The sequence below is a fragment of the Acartia tonsa genome, chromosome 8 (genome assembly GCF_053477335.1).
Source record: "Acartia tonsa isolate MP-2025a chromosome 8, ASM5347733v1, whole genome shotgun sequence".
Classification (NCBI taxonomy): domain Eukaryota; kingdom Metazoa; phylum Arthropoda; class Copepoda; order Calanoida; family Acartiidae; genus Acartia; species Acartia tonsa.
In genome coordinates, this window is record NC_137267.1 from 17240914 (window position 1) to 17262887 (window position 21974).

General features: G+C 33.9%; 1 protein-coding gene across 4 annotated transcripts in view; it reads right to left on the reverse strand.

Moving 5' to 3' along the window:
- Nucleotides 1-21974, reverse strand: part of bon (tripartite motif-containing protein bonus) — a 41933-nt gene that overhangs the window by 18614 nt on the left and 1345 nt on the right. For all 4 annotated transcript variants that reach the window (XM_080169256.1, XM_080169255.1, XM_080169254.1 and 1 more), the window contains exons 3-29: nt 21832-21872; nt 20536-21707; nt 17712-18225; nt 16867-17346; nt 16484-16573; nt 16035-16108; nt 15666-15763; nt 14861-15011; nt 14486-14590; nt 13955-14080; nt 13137-13198; nt 12714-12797; nt 12121-12183; nt 11918-11966; nt 11532-11606; nt 11162-11252; nt 10930-11066; nt 10228-10281; nt 9425-9493; nt 9043-9145; nt 8223-8696; nt 7867-7982; nt 7420-7501; nt 5534-5661; nt 5186-5274; nt 1103-1196; nt 504-827 (exon numbers count right to left, since the gene is read on the reverse strand). In XM_080169256.1, coding sequence (XP_080025382.1) covers nt 504-827; nt 1103-1196; nt 5186-5274; nt 5534-5661; nt 7420-7501; nt 7867-7982; nt 8223-8696; nt 9043-9145; nt 9425-9493; nt 10228-10281; nt 10930-11066; nt 11162-11252; nt 11532-11606; nt 11918-11966; nt 12121-12183; nt 12714-12797; nt 13137-13198; nt 13955-14080; nt 14486-14590; nt 14861-15011; nt 15666-15763; nt 16035-16108; nt 16484-16573; nt 16867-17346; nt 17712-18225; nt 20536-21707; nt 21832-21872 — 4945 coding nt within the window. The remainder of the gene's footprint in view (nt 1-503; nt 828-1102; nt 1197-5185; nt 5275-5533; nt 5662-7419; nt 7502-7866; nt 7983-8222; nt 8697-9042; nt 9146-9424; nt 9494-10227; nt 10282-10929; nt 11067-11161; nt 11253-11531; nt 11607-11917; nt 11967-12120; nt 12184-12713; nt 12798-13136; nt 13199-13954; nt 14081-14485; nt 14591-14860; nt 15012-15665; nt 15764-16034; nt 16109-16483; nt 16574-16866; nt 17347-17711; nt 18226-20535; nt 21708-21831; nt 21873-21974) is intronic.

Here is a 21974-nt window from a genome sequence, read left to right on the forward strand (position 1 = left end):
GACAAAAATATTGCCTACCTAGCTGCGTTGTTAAAAAAAAAAGAAAACTAGAACGGCTTTTAAGTTTGTTAACATTAAGGACTGAAGCTTTCAACTTCATTGACAGATTTTAAAAAATTATAGGACAAATCTGACCTTCATCGACCTTCTTTACCTATTAATGTTGTTATTGTTGCGCTACTTATAAACTAATTCATCATTGTTAACATATCAATTTGTTTACTTCTTCTTCTTCTTCTAGGGCGTTCTGTACCGATAGTACACTGCCTACTGCTCGTGCGTTTGCACTAACAGTGTCTGGCCTACATGTTTTTAAGGAGAGAGAGAACTCGGCTACTGATCTCCCCCTCCGTTGCCAAAAAAGACGGCTGCAGGTTCCAGGTTGCCCTGTACATTACAGTTTTGTCTCCTCTGGCCTCCTGGTCGGTTAGCCATCCGGATGGATGTTCCCGGCTTGGACCACGTGGAGGTCCGACCATACCCCAAGCCATCAATTTGTTTACCTTTTTCATCTCTGGTTCGTCATCATCATCGTCGATATCAATGGCAATTATCTCAGGAGCTTTCTCTTTCTTCACACCTCCTCCCACCCCCTGTGGTCCACGTTGCATTGCTGGCATGGTCATGTGGTGCACAGGCATAGGAGCTGGATTCACCGACACGGCGGGACTCGAAGATTGCTGGATGTTGGCGGAAGGAATAGTTAGGTTTGGCGGGTTGGATAGATTGTTGGTGGGTGCACTAGGTTGAATGATTGAGTTGCCCATTATGTCGACAACTGAATTGTTACCTCCCATTTTTGGCAACATGATTTTGAAATTGTTGTCCTAAAATTTTAAATATTTTATTGTCATAGAAAATTTTAACTGTTTGAAATGTAGAAAAAAGATCATTTTCGTTTCCTGCACAACTCATATAGAACATCAGGAACTTATTTTCTAATAATTTCGACAAAGAAATTTAATTTGATGAGAAATGGAAAGGATAGAGATTCTCACAAAAAAACATTAGAAAAGGAGGGTCAATTAAACAATAAGAGGGATAAAACCTCATGTCTAAAAATCACATTTCTACTTCTTGGGGTCATTGCTATTTCTTTTACCTTTGCCCTTGGTGGAGAGACCGGTCTATCAGCTGCCTGGGTTGGAGTATGCCAGGAAGAAAGGGACACGCTGCTACTCCCAGATGAGTTCATACTGTTTTTGTTATATACATTATATCCTTATATCTCAGGAATCTTGAGAAGTTAGGAGTAAAATCATTGTTGGAAAAGTTAGTTAGAGCAACCCAATCATGAAAAACTAAAAATCCGAAGTTTTGAAACAAACGATTAGCAGAACTTAATAAACATTTCGTTGTTCGTTTAAAATATAGTCTAAGTTCCCTTCAGAGCTTGATTTAACTCTAGAATTGATAGGTGAGTAAGAGAACTAGAGTTGGGCCGTATATCCGGTGTGGCCGGATATCCGGCCGGATATCCGGTCATTTTCAATATCCGGCCGGATACCGGATATTGAAACTATCCGGCCGGATATCCGGATCTATAATTTTTTATACTTTACACCAAAAATCTCTGCTTTTTAAAATTTTAAATGGCTATAATTTTCTTATTATTGAAGCTAGAAGAACATTTTTCTGAATAAGTTTAACTTTATGTAAATTTATATAAGATTTCTGAAAAAAAAATTATTTTGCTACCTTAATATCAGGTAATTTGGCCGGTTATCCGGCCGGATATCCGGTAATTTGGCCGGATAACCGGATATTTGCCGAATATCCGGCTATATCCGGCGTTTGAAATCAGCCGGATATCCGGTATCCGGCCAAAAAAGTATCCGGCCCAACCCTAAAGAGAACATGCATGCTTTTTATAAAAACTTTTAGAAACTGTGATTTTTATTAATGTTCTGAGTCTGACATTAAATATAAACAACAAGGGGGGGGGGGCACATCTGACACTTTTGCGTAAACAGGGATTATGGGCTTTGTCTTAGGAGTTATAGGATAGGTTATTTGGGATAAAAGTTTAGTTTTTGGGTGTATTTTCCTTATATTTAAAAAAAATTTTGATAGGTCTCCAGGTTCAGGTGCTGCAGGCTGGAAGGTCACTTCTGGACAGGTATAAATGAAAAAAAAAATTTGTTTGAAGAGTTAGAGATCAACTTATTAAACCAAATATGCATCTTTTGGGATGTTATGAGCATATATGAAGAAAAAATAAAAATCAGCCTCCAGGTTCAGGTCTTGCAGGCCTCCAGGTGAATTCTGGACAGGTAAAAACTGAAATTTTTTACTTTTGAAGTTAGAACAAAACTTATTTAACAAAAGTTACTACTTTATGGATTGTATGAACTAATTTGAAGAAAAATTTGAAATCGGGCTCCAGGTACAGGTACTGCAGGCCTCCAGGTAAATTCTGGACAGGTAAAAACTGAAATTTTTTACTTTTGAAGTTAGAACAAAACTTATTGAACAAAAGTTGCTACTTTATGGATTGTATGAACTAATTTGAAGAAAAATTTGCAATCGGGCTCCAGGTTCAGGTACTGCAGGCTTCCAGGTAAATTCTGGACAGGTAAAAGTTGAAAAATTTTAATTTTATAGTTAGAACAAAACTTATTTTACAAAAGTTGCTACTTTATGTATGGTATGAACTAATTTGAAGAAAAATTTGAAATCGGGCTCCAGGTTCAGGTACTGCAGGCCTCCAGGTAAATCCTGGACAGGTAAAAACTAAAAATTTTCACTTTTAAAGTTAGAGCATAACTTATTTAACAAAAGTTGCTACTTTATGGATAGTATTAACCAATTTGAAGAAAAATTTGAAATCCGGCTCCAGGTACAGGTACTGAAGGCCTCCAGGTAAATTCTGGACAGGTAAAAACTGAAATTTTTTACTATTGAAGTTAGAACAAAACTTATTGAACAAAAGTTGCTTCTTTTTGGATGGTATTAACTAATTTGAAGAAAAATTTGAAATCGGCCTCCAGGTACAGGTACTGCAGGCCTCCAGGTATTAACATATTTGATATAAAGATTTTAGTTTGGAATACACTTTTTTAACTCTCTTCTTTAAGATAATTTAGAATGTTTTAATATTTTCCATCAAATACAAATTGTCAGGAAATGTAATAATTTCTAAGTGTATCTGAAATTTGGCTGATATACAAAATAATATTTATCAATTGTGTAGCTCACCTTCTGTGTCTGACTGTCCATTACTTAATTGCTATCACAATAAATAGTTGAATTATCTGTAAACATTCTACTTTTTTTTTCTTCAATCCTTACGTTAGTCTTCTGTTCTCTTAATTTCCAATTATTTTTATTTAATCTTTTTCAGTAACATCCTTCCACAACTTGTTTTCTTACCTGGGTATGGATAATTTATATTTGTTTTATCTTCTTAGAAATTTTTTACTTTATGTAAATAGTTATTGGTTACCTTTGTTGAATAAGATCTGAAAGAAATGGCACCATCTACCGTTGATATTCTTCAAATTAGTTCCTACCATCCATAAAGAATCAACTTTTGTTAAATAAGTTTTGTTCTAACTTATAAAGTAAAAAATTTCAATTTTTACCTGTCCTGGATCTACCTGGAGGCCTGCAGGACCTGAACCTGGAGCCCGATTTCAAATATGTTAATACCATCCATAAAGAAGAAACTTTTGTTGAATAAGATCTGAAAGAAATGGCCCCATCTACCGTTGATTTTCTTCAAATTAGTTCCTACCATCCATAAAGAATCAACTTTTGTTAAATAAGTTTTGTTCTAACTTCAATAGTAAAAAATTTCAGTTTTTACCTGTCCAGAATTTACCTGGAGGCCTGCAATACCTGTGCCTGGAGCCCGATTTCAAATTTTTCTTCAAATTGGTTAATACAATCCAAAAAGTAGCAACTTTTGTTCAATAAGTTTTGTTCTAACTTCAATAGTAAAAATTTCAGTTTTTACCTGTCCAGAATTTACCTGGAGGCCTGCAGTACCTGTACCTGAAGCCCGATTTCAAATTTTTCTTCAAATTGGTTAATACCATCCATAAAGAAGCAACTTTTGTTAAATAAGTTTTGTTCTAATTTCAATAGTAAAAAATTTCAGTTTTTACCTGTCCAGAATTTACCTGGAGGCCTGCAGTACCTGAACCTGGAGCCCGATTTCAAATTTTTCTTCAAATTGGTTAATACTATCCATAAAGTAGCAACTTTTGTTAAATAAGTTATGCTCTAACTTTAAAAGTGAAAATTTTTAGTTTTTACCTGTCCAGGATCCACCTGGAGGCCTGCAGTACCTGAACCTGGAGCCCGATTTCAAATTTTTCTTCAAATTAGTTCATACCATACATAAAGTAGCAACTTTTGTAAAATAAGTTTTGTTCTAAGTATAAAATTAAAATTTTTCAATTTTTACCTGTCCAGAATTTACCTGGAAGCCTGCAGTACCTGAACCTGGAGCCCGATTTCAAATTTTTCTTCAAATTAGTTCATACCATCCATAAAGTAGCAACTTTTGTTAAATAAGTTTTGTTCTAACTTCAAAAGTAAAAAAATTCAGTTTTTACCTGTCCAGAATTTACCTGGAGGCCTGCAGTACCTGTACCTGGAGCCCGATTTCAAATTTTTCTTCAAATTAGTTCATACAATCCATAAAGTAGCAACTTTTGTAAAATAAGTTTTGTTCTAACTATAAAATTTAAAATTTTCAGTTTTTACCTGTCCAGAATTCACCTGGAGGCCTGTAGGACCTGAACCTGGAGGCTGATTTTTATTTTTTCTTCATATATGCTCATAACATCCCAAAAGATGCATATTTGGTTTAATAAGTTGATCTCTAACTCTTCAAACAAAATTTTTTTTTCATTTATACCTGTCCAGAAGTGACCTTCCAGCCTGCAGCACCTGAACCTGGAGACCTATCAAAATTTTTTTTAAATATAAGGAAAATACACCCAAAAACTAAACTTTTTTCCCAAATAACCTATCCTATAACTCCTAAGACAAAGCCCATAATCCCTGTTTACGCAAAAGTGTCAGATGTGCCCCCCCCCCCTTATATCCTAAATTCCTAATCATAGAATATGAATGTACGTACAACTCTTGATTGCACCTAATATTAAAAAACGGCATAATAAGAACATGACCAATACTAATAATAATAACTTTAAGGATATAAATGTAAAGTTCCCTGTTATTTGAGCCCATACTATTGTTCTGTGGCATATTTATGTTGACAGGAGCTGGTTGGCGGGGACGAGATTGCACCATGATTGGACCCTAAATAACAAATTATAGAATAGCGTCCTACGCCATTATTTTGTCAGAAAAATCTTTATTTTTTATTAATCTTTTTCATCAAAGCGCAGAATTCGATTAGTTTCCGCTGATTAAAACCCGGTTTTAAACCATACTGAAAATTTATGTATTTTTGGGGCCAATAAAACTGGAGCTTTTAGTTTTTAGTAAGTATACTACCCACGGAAACTGTCTGACTTTCGTGGAACTTGATTACAAATACAGCAAACTGTTTAAATACCTGATTGATATTTTGACTAGACATAGGACTATTCATATTGTTCGTTCTCATATTACTTTGAATTGGCATTCCTCGCATCTTTGGCCGCTGTTTGGGCTGCGGGCTTGGCGGCTGCGCAGGAGCCAATCCTGAATGTGAGAATGATAAAAGATTAGTAACCATATATAATATTGGCGGCTACGCCCCCTAGAGGCCTCTATGGCATGTAAACTGTTTTCTATTCAATCTACAGTATGACCCTCGAAAAAGTATTTTTAAGCATCTGCAGCCCTTATTTCTCAATGAATTATTAAAAAATGCATATGTCCTTGTTCTCCATAGTATTCCACGTAAGTAGATATAAAAATATTTTTTTTTACCTCCATTAACACCGGAGATTTTTAGTGCTAAAGTTTTGAAAAAGTGACTGAGGAAAAAGTAACTTTTAACATGAAACGACTTTTTTAGCAAAATTAAGCTAGAAATCCTTTTATTTTTGTTACTAGCAGAAACTTTATACAAAAATGAAATAAAAAATTTAGTTTTTGAGTAAAAAGCATTTTTTTACACATATTTTTTGAGTCTTTAAGTTTAATGATATTTTGAAAAACTTACTTATTAGGCAAAATTGTTTAAGATTAAAAAAACAAATAAATCTCTATGAATATAGCAGGAAAATTGTTTTTGTTTCACAATCCTAACTTTAATAACAAAAAAGTTATAAAGAAAATAAAAATAAAACATAATGATTTTTTAGTCTAAAAAGCTTAATTTACCCCCTATCAAATAATTGAGATGTCAGAAAAGTAGGCGGAGCAACTGTCATAATTAATCCTTTTCTATAAATAAGGGTTAATAAATAACCTAAAATTTGCAAATAATCAATTCATTCAGTAGTATTTTTTGCCATTAAAAATTTTTATTTTTTGGTGGAATAAAAAAGAAATATTTAGTTAACTTGTTTTTCTTTGTGTCTCATTATTCAGTTGCCAGAAAAAACATAATATAACCATCCAAAAAATAAGAGAAACAAAAAAAATTCTTTTTCTCAGTCACTTTTTCAAAACTTTAGCTCAAAAAAATCTCTGGTGTTAATGGAGGTAAAAAAAATATTTTTATATCTACTTACGTGGAATACTATAGAGAACAAGGACATATGCATTTTTTAATAATTCATTGAGAAATAAGGGCTGCAGATGCTTAAAAATACTTTTTCGAGGGTCATACTGTATGTTAAGATGAGCAGTCCCCCCCCCCAAAAAAAAAAAAATTCCGCTAGATGGGGTTAGTTATGTTTTTTTTGAGATTTCTCTTGGGAGGGTGGTGGTACCCTCCTCCAAAATAACAATTAACCTTTCCAGGACCTATGAAAAGCTATAGCAATAAACCTTCCCAGGAACTATGATAAGCTATAGCAATAAACATTCCAAGGACCTATGAGAAGCTACACTATAAAGGAGAACCATATCGGTTCGGCGGTTAGCAAGATCCTTAGGTACATACAGACAGACAAGCATCCTGTTACTTTGTTCTAAGGATATTCAAATTTGCGCAGCTACTTTCTAAAAATAGCTAGGTATGTTATTTAGATTATTTCATTTGGTATAATTCTAAAGCAATTGTATCAAAGAATTTGACAAGTTACTTCTTAAAGGTTCCAGGACAAACGTCGGATTGGACAAACTCAGATGTGTCCAAAATATTAAGTTAATTGAGTATTTCTATACAGGTTAGGTTGGGTTAAAATATGAATATACAAATAAGTCCTCCGCAGGAGTTAGGCATTTAAAAAAACCTTTAAGATGGTTTAAATAAGTAAAGTTAAGTGTCAACTTCGACGTTTGTCACTCGTGCTTTTGTCTGAGGACCAACTTATCCACTAAAATATAAAACATGAATTTACTAACCTAACGCTGCGTTAGTATACATTTGGTTCTGAGTTGCATATTGATTAACCACCATCCCACTATTCTGAGTCTTTATTGGAACCTGTAAAGCAGTAAAAATGTTTAAATGTTTCTTACAACTTTTACATTACAAGGATGACAATATCCATATAAGCGAAGCTTTGAAACTTGACACAGCCAAAAATATTTTACCCAATTATCTCTAAAACTAAAGGAGTAGCACCCAAACTAAAATTGCTGATATGTCGTGTTACATTTCCCCCATCCACCTCTGTTTCGAAATTATACATATGTATTCTGATTATTCAGTTATGACAATCTACAAGTATTAATGTTTGTTTGTCCTACCTTATCAGAGTTTCGCTTTTATGGATGTTGTCATCCTTGTTTTACTGTAAATTTGAGAGAAAAAATTAAATTTTGTATAGGTAGCTGTGTATTTTGTACCTTATTCATAGCTCCCCTTCCTCTTCTAATAGGCTGCATAACAGGTGATGGATGTCTCACTTGTCCAATCATACCACCACGTACTTGGCCCCGTGCTGCGCCCCTACCCATCATACCTGAACAGTCACAGTGTAGCTGACAGTCAGATGAACTGATAATAAATTTTACAATTTTATACATAAAAAAAGATTTAATGAGTTAAGTTACTTTTAAAAAATAACTTTTGTATAAATGGATATTATTTGGATCATACACCATATAATCATGTACTGAAATAAAGTGAAACTTGTAGCTGGCTTAAATAACGATCCCCTCTCCCCCTACTAGATGAACGAAATGACCATCTATTCATGTACCTGGTGCTACTCTTCCTGGTTGAATCAACGTGGCCCGACCTCTCATTCCCCTGCTTGGCATTTGAACATTCCTAACCCCAGAAACTCCCATACCACCCTGGGTCTTTATCAGTGGAGCTCCGGTTCCCATCACTACAGCTGGCCTTCCTCTACCCCTGCGGGAAGCAGGCATGCCACGGATTTGAGGTGTCATACCACCACGAACCATTGGGCTTCTCCTGTTTGAAATCACACCCCTCGCACCTACAATCATACCACCTCTGGGAGCCATATTACCGCCCCGTCCGGCTGGACTCAAAACTCGCGCATTTCCAGAGGGCATGACGCGCATGGGGGATTTAGTCGGAGTCGCCAGTTGGCGGACATGTCCGCCTCGTGTGGGTGTAACTGCGCCCCCACGTACGTTCATGGCAGGGCTGCGGGTGGGCGTGACTGGCGGATGCACTATTCTCGGACTCATGGCAGAATTTTGTACTGTTACAAAGGATTCAATGTAAATCTTAAGAAGCCTTTTATTTATTTTCTTATATTTTTTAATGTTATATATAACCATCGGAGTGAAGCGATTTCTCTTGTGAGGGTTTTGATACTTTCCTCAAAATAAATTAAAATCTTCCCTGTACAAGAAGCTTCACTATAAGGACAACCATATCGGTACAGTAATATATTAAGCTACAGACATATTCAAACACAAACTGAAAGACAGACATCCTGTTATTTTTATATAAGGATGTCACAAACTAGACGGTGATACATGAACCAGAATATCTGAAGGGTAAAATGTCAAAAATATAAACAAATGATTAATATAGAATCTTTCCTGGAGCAGCAATATTTTTGATGATGGGTTGTTGAGGTACTGGAGCGGGTTTAGGGGGAGGTGGAGAGGGTGGCTTGGGGGGTACTATGGGTATGGCACTAACCTAAATAAATATATCATATTATGCTCTATTGAACTTTTTTTAGGAGCGCAGCTACTCTATAACTAAATTACCGTTTCTCTGAAGGAAATTTAGAGCAATGTTTTAAACGCGCGATTGATTTTTGTTTAAAAAAACTTGTCTATGTTTTGATTTTTTAAGTCTACTTTTCACTATTTATTAGTTGTTTGCTTGTCATTGCTGCGTTGCTTTTGGACATAACTGTCCTTGAACAATAAATAAAGATTCAGCTATTATTCTCATATATTAATCATTAATTACCTTTATATCACTACATATCATTTTCAGAACACTATCAATGTTACTGTGCAGATTTGGTCCGTGGAAATGCTGCAGACAAAATGGTGTTATATTTCTTATATAAAGGAGGGGGGGGGGGGGGGGGGGTAATGCAATCATTTCGTATTCAGTGAGCAAATGGCACTTAGAATTCGAATTTCCATCTGAAATTTTGTATGAGTAATCCTTGGTAGGTCTATTTTCTCTAAATCGAAAAAAAAAACGTTGGAAAAGTAACGGCTAACGGTTGGCGGCTCAGCCGTTTAGCCATTTTTTGGCAATCTATAACGCAAATTAGTCACGAAACCTATCTACACATAATACTCTTTGCCACTCCAAAACGCTATCAAACGGTTCTAGACGGTAGCTGTTGGTACTAGAAGTTTTAAAAATGGTTATTGCTATCATTTAACATGAATTAAACCAAAAATATGTTTTAAAAAGTTGATTCCTACGTAATTGATGATGGATGAAATTCTAATTGTTTTCAAGTTAACTTTTGCTTAATAAATGTTTTTTTAACAATTAAGAGGATATCATTTTTTAAAAGATTCTTACGGTTAAACAAGAGTATTTTTTAAAATTGTTATGGATCAGGCCTAGCTATCCTAACAATCAACTCTACAAAAAATCACGACACCTTTGGAAGTCAGGTAGGGGTATATCTTGTTTTTTTTTCTTCATGTAACTGAAGAGGGGTGGGTAAAAAGGGGGGGGGGGATCCTAGAATGAATAAAATCTTTTTTACAAAAAAGAAAGTTGCTAAAAATGTAACACAAAAATTCCTGAAAGTATAGATCTAGTTTGAACTCCATTTCAGGTGCGGACATATTCACAGCCTTTCATTTAACAATATTACAAACTTGTTAGAGAAGTACCTAGGAAAAGAAAGGGAAAATACCCAGCGAGGGAGAAGACATTGGAATGTTTATTACGCAGATCTATATTCTTCCTACTTTTAGACTAAGAAGAAGAAGATCTTAATGGACGAGATGATGACCCTTATAATGTATCTAATGAAGACAATAAGCTGCAAGAGCTTAGATTTATCAAGACTATAGCCAGCTGCCAATATAAGAAGAATCAGCAGCTGCCAAGATTAATATGTCGTTAATGCAATGTTGTCAGATTTATGTTTATTGATGATGCATGACTGGATCTAATTGGATGATTGTTTCAGAGTGATCAAGCCTGTTATACCGCAAAGGTGAGCCACTTCTTTATGTTACACTAGTCCCTGAACGTTTTCTTATTTGTTGGGTCAATAACCTTAGAGACTTTTGAATAGTTAGTACATTCAGTTAGGTGTCTAAACGTTTCAACCAATATTTGTAATCTACAGAATGAGTATTTTTTGTATTATTATTGGGGAATGTACATCAATTTATCAGCCATAGTCTTATCCCTTTAGATCCCTGAAAAATACCAATTCTATATATTTTTTTCTCAAAAAAAATTTAACTGTTAAACAAGTTTGTAAGTTATGCCTGGTTAACTCGTTTTAGTTTTCTCAGTTGCCTAGACACCATTCTCTTACTCAGCAACAATTTTGTATCTTCTACTGACCCGTTCACCAAGTGCTCCGTAAAAGCCAAGGCATGCTCCATTTGCCATAAAGAACGATCTGAAAGTATAGATGAGGATGTACTATATTTAAGAAAATAGGGTTGTAGTATTCATTAGTATATTTGACAAAGAATTCATCTCTCATAGATTTACCTAAATTATTTTTTCTGTTCTCCAAAGTTTTTCTTTTGTCCCTAGTTCGTTTGGTTACTTCTGCAGAAAGTTCTCTGTATCTATCCTCAATCTAATTAAGAAAAAATGTTATTAATTTTCATTTGATCATTTTTTTTATGGATCTATAGGGATAAGATAATGGCCGATATATTGATGATAGACAAAATTACCCCTTCAGTACATACTAAGTTGTTGAAACGTTTAGACACTGAACATAATGAACAGACCAATCAAAATTTAACAAAAGTGACCAAGGATGTTAAGCCAACGAACAAGAAAACATTATTATAATACTTTGGGGACTAGTGTAATAAATAGCCCAATGTTCCCTCCCTCCCTATTCATTTACCTTATTAACAATAAAATCTTTAACATCTTTGAGCTGAGTAAGTAAACTTCTTTCCTTTATGTTCACTTCTGATATCTAAGTAATAAGGAAATGTTATAATTCAAAAATTAGATTAAAGAAACAACAGTTTATGACATGCACTGTTGTGAAGCCGGAGCCGCTTCTGGAAGCGCGGCTTCGGAGGTAGCTAAAAAAATAACTATAGAAAATAAAGATTTTTTATACCTTAATTAAACTTAATGTTTAATTTTTAAAATATTAAAACCCTTTTAAGAAGCCACAACAAAATCAAGCAGCTCCAAATTTATCACTGGTAACATGTTATCATCTTCTAACCAAAGAGAAAAAAAATAAAAATTTAAAAAGTATGAATCAATAAAGATTACCTTTGTACTTAAAATGCCCACACTTTCTTCTATATGGCTTTTCTTCATTCTAAAATCAATGTTACTTATCATTTTTTGAATATGTCAGTTTGCTGTCTTTATAAAATATAGTCATGATGAATCACTAAATCTTAGATTTGTACAAAATGTAAAAACAATAGTATATATATATATATATATATCTATTTAAATTTTGAACTTACTTAATATCGGAAGATTTTTGACTAATATCATCTTTGATCTGTGGCGCGACCTGGTGACTATAACTGAAATTAAAAAAGATTATTTTTTTAACAAAATTAGCATGGGTGTATATTCTGCAAATTTGACTCTTCTAAAAGGAGGGGGGGGGGGGGGTTAAAAAAAATTTAAAAAATGTGTTTGGCGGGGGGGGGGGGGAGGTAAAAATGTAAAAATTAAGAAAACAGGAAACATTTTTTTCCATTTTCCTCCCCTCCTTGGTGAAAAAAAACTAAAGGAATATGTGGGAGGGGGGATAATATGAATACAATAAAGAAGTCCGAAAAAAAGTTTCCATTTTTTCCCCTTCTTTGCTGGAAAAAACTAGGAGGGGGAAAAATAAAACATTTTGCTGCCGAGGAAAAAATGAATCTTGTGCAGAATATATTATACACCCCCTGAAATTAAGACAATTATGTTTTTTAATGGCACTGTAATAACAGAGAGAGAGGCCACATTTAACCAACTGCCCTAACAATATTTAAGATAAAAGATGTGTGATAACATTTAATGATACAGATATTAAATTGTTAAATCTGCAGAAAAAAATATTCACCTGTATTTACAGTTTCTGTGCTTTTCAGATAGTTGACAATCTCTACAATTAAGTTGATCACACGATTCGCAATATAATGATAATCTAAACAGTTTACAAATCTTTTCTTACATTTTAATTATTTTTCCATGAATGTAATAATAAAATTCTTGAATGAAATTTTTAATAGTTTGAATTGATAATATTTAATTTTCAGCATCTGGAGTTTTTCCAGGAGGTGTATTTCTAGGGTAGGTGAAAAAAAGGGGAAGGCAGGCCTTCCAATTTTAAAATTGAAGAATGGTGTTGGCACCCAGCCCTAACCCACGCTAACACTAGATACCTAATCTATTTTTACCAAAAATTAATTGGAAATATTTTAATTGTGTTTATTAAAAAAAGAGAAAGGCAAAATCATAAAAATTGTTTGATAAGATAAGTTTCCTTTCGTTGGGATGTAGCTGGCACATTTTGTAATTTTGAGATCCAGTGTTCCGAGATGTAATCTGAATTATATATTTGTTCATTATTCAATGTTTAGGTATGTTTTTCAAGATTATAAAACTCCATTAAAGAGAGAATTAGTTCCGCATAAAACATAAAATAACAGGGGTGTATATTCTGCATGGGATCGCCGGCTCAGGGGGGGGGAAAAAAAATAAAAAATAAGTGGTTGGAGGGAAAAAAAATGTAAAAATTAAGAAAACTGAAAACATTTTTTCCATTTCGCCCCCCTCCTTGGTTAAAAAAACTAAAAAAATGTGTGGTAGGAGGGATAAAATAAATAAAATATAGAGTTCTTTAAATATTTTTCTATTTCCCCCCCTACTTTTTAAGAAAAATCTAGGGGGGAAAAAAAATAAAAAAATTTGTAGCAGGGGAAAAAAAATAAATCTTGTGCAGAATATACACCCCTGTAAAATAACTAATTTTAGTACTTTTGTGTAAATGATATCTTCATTAATAATGTCAAACACATGATATAGCTACATTTATCACTAGATTCATTAACACAAAGTGCCAATTGAGCACTAATAAGCCTCCCTTGATTAAAAAAACTAGAAAAATATGTGGGAGGTGTAAAAAAATGAATAAAATAAGGAGTACTGGAAACATTTTCCAATTTTCCTTCCCTTTTTTAGAGAAAAAATAGAGGTTGGGGGGTGGAAATGAAATATTTTGAAGCAAGGGGGAAAAATGAATCTTGAGGAGAATATACACCTGCAATCTCATCAAGGCAAAATGAAAATAAATAGGTATACCTGAATTATTTGATGGTTTTTGGTTATTTTAACCTTCTGATGTGCCCGGACACAGGCCACACACAAATAATCCTCACAGTCAACACACCGGGCATTAGCCTGGTTCTCTTCACATCCACCACACATCTAATATTAGTATTAATAATTAACCTATTCTATAGAGTTATGAGTTTTTTTGTCTGAAGCTAAAGATCTCGGAAAATACTCGTTGAACTTTTGAGGGAAGATTTATAATGTCTCTGAGTGGATATAGACTGTTTTCCCCCTGCACTCTCAAATAAAAAATGGGGAAGAGGAGAGGGGGGGGGGGGGCTTCACTATAATAATGCACTATAAGAGAAACCGCCGAAATAGTGAAAACAAAATTCCATGACTTCATCCATTTTTTTGTGATAATACGAATACATGATATAATATTTTCTAAATTTCTACAATCTACATTGAATTTAAAATAAGTACATTTTAACATTTAATTTCTGTTTAAAAGCTTCCTATATTTTAACCTTCTTGAGAAAAAAAATAAATGCATACCTGTATTTCTTCATCTTGACCAATATCCTGGTCAGTTTCCTCTGTGAAATAATTTGGTATAGCCTCAGATTCTGATGTAGAACTCTTACAAACAGGACAAGTCACCTATAATATAAACTATTATACAAATTAAGATCTTGCTAACCACTGAATTCCCATTTTTGTGACATATTTTTAAATAAATAGATTAGGAAATGGTCTAATGCTATTTCATTTCTTATATAAAGTTTTGAGATGGTTCTAAATCTCAAATGGAATTAATGTTTTTTTCTTCCCTCTCGAAGCTAAGGTCGAAACAGTTGAGTTGTTTAAAAATAATCAGAATTGATATAATATCATTTTAACTTTATGTATTAAGTAATTAAAAAATGAAACCTCAGGTACAAAGGGTCCAGAATCGCCATCAATTGTTATTTCATCCGCCTGTTGTGATTCCTCCCGCCTCGCCTCAGTCAACTTGCCCTGGAAGCATTCCAGACAGGCGGAATGAAGGCAGCTTAACAGTCGTGGCTTTCGGTCCGCACATCTTATATCAGAATTCAAATTAGTTTTTTTAGCAAAGTTATTAGATAACTACCTAACGTTATTATGAGATATTTATTAATTTTTTGAGAATTACAATATCTATAATAAGCATCTTCTCTATTACTTACGTAGTACGTCTGTTTGTTTGGCTTATTAAAGAAATGTGTTTAGATTTCTGTACTTTGATATATGTGTTTACTTCCAAACTTAGGTAAATGAAACAGGGGTGTATATTCTGCACAAGATTTATTTTTTTTCCCCTGCTACAAAATTTTTTATTTTTCTTCCCCCCCTAGTTTTTTCTCAACAAGTAGGGGGAAAATGGAAAAATATTTAAAGAACTCTATGATTTATTTATTTTATCCCTCCTACCACACATTTTTAAAAGTTTTTTTCACCAAGTAGGAGGGAAATGGAAAAAATGTTTTCAGTTTTCTTAATTTTTTCATTTTTTTTCCCTCCAACCACTTATTTTTAATCCCCCCCCCCCCCTGAGCAGGGGATCCCATGTAGAATATACACCCCTGAAATGAAAATTAATGAAATTGTAAACTAATTCTTTATAAAAATTTCTAGGTATCTACTATTTAAAATTCTGTGCATAATGATTTTAGTTTATATAAATAAACATAAAGAGTATTTCATAATATATTACCTCATGTAACAAATAACGCAATTTGTTTCTGATCCAATTCTTGGATTCTTATCAATACTTGGAGATCTTACTCTGTCAGAAACATCACTCACTCGATCCTGAAAAGATGAAAATAGACATAGGCTTAAAATTAAATAGATATTCTGGTGCTTTCCTACATAGATTTATTGCCTGACCCCTGCAGACCTTCTCCAACCTAATATAACAACAAAATTTGTCATACCAAAAGAAAAACTGTTTCAGTGTTCAACATTCACTTTGAGAGAAACCACCAACATTCTTTTAGAGGACATTTTTGGCTAAAAAATGCCGTTGTTGCAAGGTAACGCACTACTAAATAAGTATAATAAATATTATGTATACATTTACCTGACTAATACTGCTCATAGCATCCTCATCAACGGATGGACGGGTTGATGGCTTCTTGAAAGGAGATATGCTTATTCCTTTTTATTAAAAAGATATCAACAAAATGTGAATAGTTTGTAGCCTTACTTCTATCGAACTAAATGGTAAGTAATTCAAGTTTCTTGACAATTAGACGATTCTTTTGAATAAAAAAAACATGGACCTTAATGTATCCGATGTAGAGACTCTCTGCGACTTAAATACTACTAAAAAACATACCAGCGACTGGCAGAAAAATAGCCTAAAACCATCCCGCGACATTTGTGACGCTTCTCTTATAAGCATAACTCAATCGGTTCAGTATTTATAAAAAAATCTTAATCTACAGACTAAAAAAATATAACTTCTTTATAAAATAGGAAGCACTAAGCATAGAAATCTTTGCTTTCAAAACTGTTGATATTTCAAATTTCCTGGAGGTAGGGCAGGAGAGTTGGATTTCAAATATCCATCTGTTGATGAATTTGAGGCTTCATTCAAACTCGAAGATATACTAATACCTAGGAAAAAATAAGTTATTAAATAATGAAATTTTACAGCTAAGTTAAAAAATATTTTTTTTTTTTAAGTTAAAATATTTGTGTCATTTTGTCCCCAAAGATTACTACACAATTTTCAGAAAAGCTTAGTATTAGTCAAGGGAAAGAATAAGCTAAGATAAAATTAAATACTTCCTCATAGGATTAAATAGCTTTTTACTCATATTTTTGCTGTATTTTTAGACGGACGTTCACTAGTTATAGAGTCGCTGCGCTTGAAATGTTAGGCGTAGATCAGATAATGAAATGCAAACCTGGTGGAAGATTAAAATGTGATGCATTTGAGCCCTGACTATCTTCCTCAATAAACTGGCTAACTGGACGAGGCGGAATTGCCGACGCTTTTTTAGCAGCAGGTTGTGAATGTGTCTCGGTTGGAGGAGGGGTTGAGGTATCCATGCTTTCGTCGACAGACAATACATCCATACTATCCTGGCTAACATCACCTTGGCTTTGCTGGCTTAACATTTGAAAATTCCTGACTTCGCCACTTTTAACAGGAGTTTTATTTACATTATTAATGTTTGTCTTTTCTGAGGTTTTTATATTTTCATTTGTATTTGTAACTGCTTGATCTGTTTTGGAGTTTTCAGTTGTATTAGGAGGCGTGGTATTTGATTCATCATTATCAGTAGGAGTATCTTTCTCAACAGCCATAGAGTCAGATGTAACTTGGTCCTGGGTACTTTCGCCCTCGGAGGGGGGAATTTCACTTCCCTGTGTGTTTTGATCAACTAAAATATAAAACAGTTAAAAGATTTAAAATGTTAAAATACCTATTTGATTATCAACATCATTTCGGCAAAAGAAATACCTACTGAAAAAATTAAAATAAAATAAAAAGTGATTTAACCAAGATGGGAAATTTAACACATTAAAGAACAGAAAATGGTCATTTGTTGAGGAACTTGTATATTAACTTAAACTTACCTATTGAACTTCTAAAATTTAAAATATTATAGAAGTATCTATCCATTATCACCAGGTAATAATTATGCGAGTATATTAGGACTTAAAATTGTTATATTCTTCAAAATAGATGGAGTAATTTTACAGTCATTTTGTATTCCTAATTTAATTACAAAATGCAAGTACTTACCCTCTCCTTCTTCATAACCTTCCTCTCCTTCATACCCCTCACCTTCATAACCATAATCCTCTTCATAATCACCCCACTCTTCAGCCCCCTCTGCATATCCATCCTCTCCTTCTTCCCCCCAATACTCTTCACTGTAGTCGCCCTCGGCATATTCTCCTCCTTCCTCCATCTGTTCTCCATCTTCACCGGTTTGATCCTCGCCTTCACCTGCCTGCTGTGTTCCTTCACCTGCCTGCTCTGTGCCTTCGCCTGTCTGCTCTGTGCCTTCGCCTGTCTGTTCCTCGTCTGTACCTGTCTGTCCATCGCTTTCACCAGTCATTACTTTGCCATCGCCTGTTTGCTTATCACATTCATTTAATTGTTCCCCACCTTCACTTGGCTGTTCTGTACTATTTTCACCAGACTGTCCATCATCACTACCATTAGTTATCTCACTGCCTTGCGCTGTCTCGATGGCTTGATTATCATCTGTCTGCTCATTTGATTTTGAACTATCATTGGCTGTTACATTATCCTACAAAAATATAATATGTAAATATGTCAATAAAATGAACGTTTTCCCTGAAAGTGCCTTGTTGAGCACATATAAACCCCTAATTTCTTTTAAAAATAGAAAATAGGTATTTGTTTTCGTTTGTTAGTAGCGAAGCTACTCTATAATTCACTTTGTCCGTCCGTCCGTCCGTAACGCTATGGGGGAAACGTGATTTTCTTAGCTCCTATTTAAGATAGACAGCTGAAATTTTTAGTGAAGATTCCTATGACATGCCCATCTAATCTATACATTGTTTTGTCCGTCTGTCTGTTAATTGGGGTGCTAGATCGATTCCTAGATTTTTACGTTTTTGTAATTTTCTCAATTCCTGTTCAAGATAAATGGCTGGAATTTTCAGGGATTGAATAAATTTAGATTTTACATATTCCGATTAAGTTTTATTTAGATGCCTTTATTGGTTGGGGTGCTAGATCGATTCCTAGATTTTTAAGTTTTCATGAATTTTTCAATCTCTATACAAGATAGACAGTTGAAATTTTCAGGAATTGAACAAGTTTACACTCTACACATTTCCAATAATTTTTATTAAGATACCTTTATTGGTTAGGGTGCTAGATCGATTAAAAGTTTTTCAAGTTTTTGTCATTTTCTCAACTCCTGTTCAAGATAAACAGTTGGATTTTTTAGTGATAATTAAGTCAGCATTCTTCATATTTTGACCAAGTTTTTTGAAGACTTACTATTTTTTGGGGTGCTAAATCGAATTTTAGATTTTAACGTTTTTCTTATTAGCTTAATGCTTCAAAAGACCATTATACAATATACATTTTTAAAAGGTTTCGTGATTTTTATTATTGAAGTTTTTTATTACACACTCTATAGATCATTTTCAGTTGTCTATTTACAATTTTTGAGCTTCTTTACTTATGGATGTTGTAATCCTTGTTTATTTATCAGTTTAGATCCAATTAGGCTAGGTTATAATGGAAACTTGGTAGCCCCCTAGGGGTTAGGCATCAGTAAAAACTATACCCCTATATTATTTTAACAAGGATGACAACATCCATAAGTAGCGAAGCACAAAAAATAAAATCATGGATGGTAATACGTACAAGTATAATTAAAGTGTATTTATTAATTGATTTATTGGAGAAAATAAACACGAAACCCTGTTTTATTTTGTATAATGATGACAATCAAAGTAAATAACATAAAAGATGCTCATAACAATGGGAAAAATTATTTTGATACTGACATCCCAAAAAAGTTTTAAAATTGGACCAAAAACACCAAAGATATGAGGAAATATATAAAACATAAAAAAATTGCAAAAACCTGCTAAAAAGCAGTCTGACCACCATGCTTGTTTTCTTAAAACGACAGGAAATTTAATTTTTAAATCCTTAACTTAAAAAAATTTGGAAAAGTGGACTATATACATCAAAGATATGGAAAAATTTAAAAATAGCCAAAAACCTGCAAAAAGGAAGCCTGACCGTCATGGTTGTTTTCTTTAAACAACAGGAAATTTAATTTTGATATGTGTACCTGAAAAAATTTTGGAAATCGTACCATAAACACCAAAGATATGGAGAAAAATGTGAAAAATAAAAAAAATAGCCTAAAACCTGCTGAAAGACAGTCTGACCGTCATAGTTGTTTTCTTAAAAGGACAGCAAATTTAATTTTGATATCTATAACTAAAAAAATTTTGGAAATCAGACCATAAACACCAAAGATATGGAGAAAAATGTGAAAAATACAAAAATAGCCTAAAACCTGCTTAAAGGCAGTCCGACCGTCATAGTTGTTTTCTTTAAAGGACTGAAAATTTAATTTAGATATCTTTAACTGAAAAAATTTTGAAAATCGCACCATAAATTCAGAAGATATTGAGAAAAATGTGAAAAATACAAAAATACAAAAATAGCCTAAAACCTGCTAAAAAGCGGTTCTACTGCCATCGATGTTTTATACTTAATTGTGCTCCTTATTGATGGGAATGTTGTCAAAAAATTTCAGCATTCTATCTTTTATAGGAGCTGAGTAAATCCCATTTCCCCCATAGCGTTACGGACTGACGGACGGACTGACGGACTGACGGACGGACGGACAAAGTGAATTATAGAGTAGCTTCGCTACTAAAAATACGGGTGGTGAGGGGGTGGATTGAGTGCTCGACAAACAAAACAAATTAAGTCTCCCCGTCAAAGATAAATTTAAAAAAACCTGAAATTTTCCCATCATATTGTTTGTTCCTATTTGTAAGTGTAGATAATAACTTCTTTTCAAAAAGAAAATAATACCTAATAAAAAGAAATTATTTACCTGTGTATTTTGATTTTCAATCGTTTCTTTGGATTGTGATGCATCTGTAGCATTAACTGAGGAGTTTTCAATGTTCTCCTTAATGTTGATATTAGTTGGATCATTGGGTTTTTCAGTAGATATTATTGCTTGAGCATTTTCAGTGATAACTTTTTCTTCTTCCTGGCTTGTATTTGCCGCGTTTTCTTTAGATTGAATATTTGACACTTCAATTTGTTTTTGCTGAAACTCCGCTGGAATTGAATTATTTGTATTGGCATTAATCTCAGGCGGAGAAAGTCTTTCATTTGAATTACTGTTTTCATTGTCATTTAGTTGGGATGGAGTTGGTATTGTTTTAGTATTTGAAAGAATAGCTTGATTAACTGTAGGTTGAGTAATTTGAACATTGGCATTTAATCTATCATCTAATTGAGATTTATCCTGTGTGTTCGTATTTATTTGTGGGCTACTTGCAGCTGGAATTCTTTGTTTAACCTCTTTAGGTATAAGCTGTGGATTTATGTTTGTTGGTTTGATCAGGTTTTGAATAGGTGGTCTTTGAATTTCTGGATTCATAGGTGGGTTAGCCAATCTAGGTTGCATGTCAATGGCAGTTGGAGGGAAAGGTAATCTATTGCTAAAATTTAGGTTATTTATTGGTCTTGGGGAAGTTTGTACCTGTGGCGCAGGAACTAAGTAAGGTGGCCTTGGAGCTGATAATTGGTCTAATGGAGGTCCACCATGCCTTTGAACAGATGCGCCTGGAGATTGCATTGGATGTATCCCTTGAGCTTGAGCAGGTCTTTGAATGGGTGGCCTCATTTGAGGATGGAATGGCGGGGCTTGTCTTGGTTGTTGTTGACCTTGCATTGGAGGCAATGGCCTTGGTACAGACTCTGTTGTTGAGGACCTAGGTGGAAATTGCTGATCAGGAGTAGGTCTGACAATGGGCTGCTCGTGTTGAGCTCGAATTTGTTGAGTCATCTGTACAGGTGATCTAGCAGGAGGTGGAGGTTGACCGCCAGACATTCCTTGGATGGAGATTCCGGGCGGTAGTCGTTGCTGTAAATTTTGTTCTGGACTTGGTCTGTCCATTTGTGATGGTCCACCACTTAGAGAAACTCCAGGTGGCAACCGTGGAAATTTATTTGGTGCTGGGCTGGGACCCCCACTTACACTAATTCCAAGACCTACATAAATGAATAATAATATTTAATGAAAAGAGGTCCTTTTAAAATAGTGTAAAAATACCTCGGTACATTTGCTAAAAGTAATTTAAATCAAATACATAGTACCTAATTGTTTCTAAGTTACCTGATAACTTTTCCATTGCACTGTTGGAACTTGAATTTTCACTGAAAAAAAACGTTAGGTAGTTAAAAAGCAAATTATAAAAAGCTTAAGTACTATTAGAAGGCCAACTACTTCAATATTAGAGTATTATTTACATACTTCAT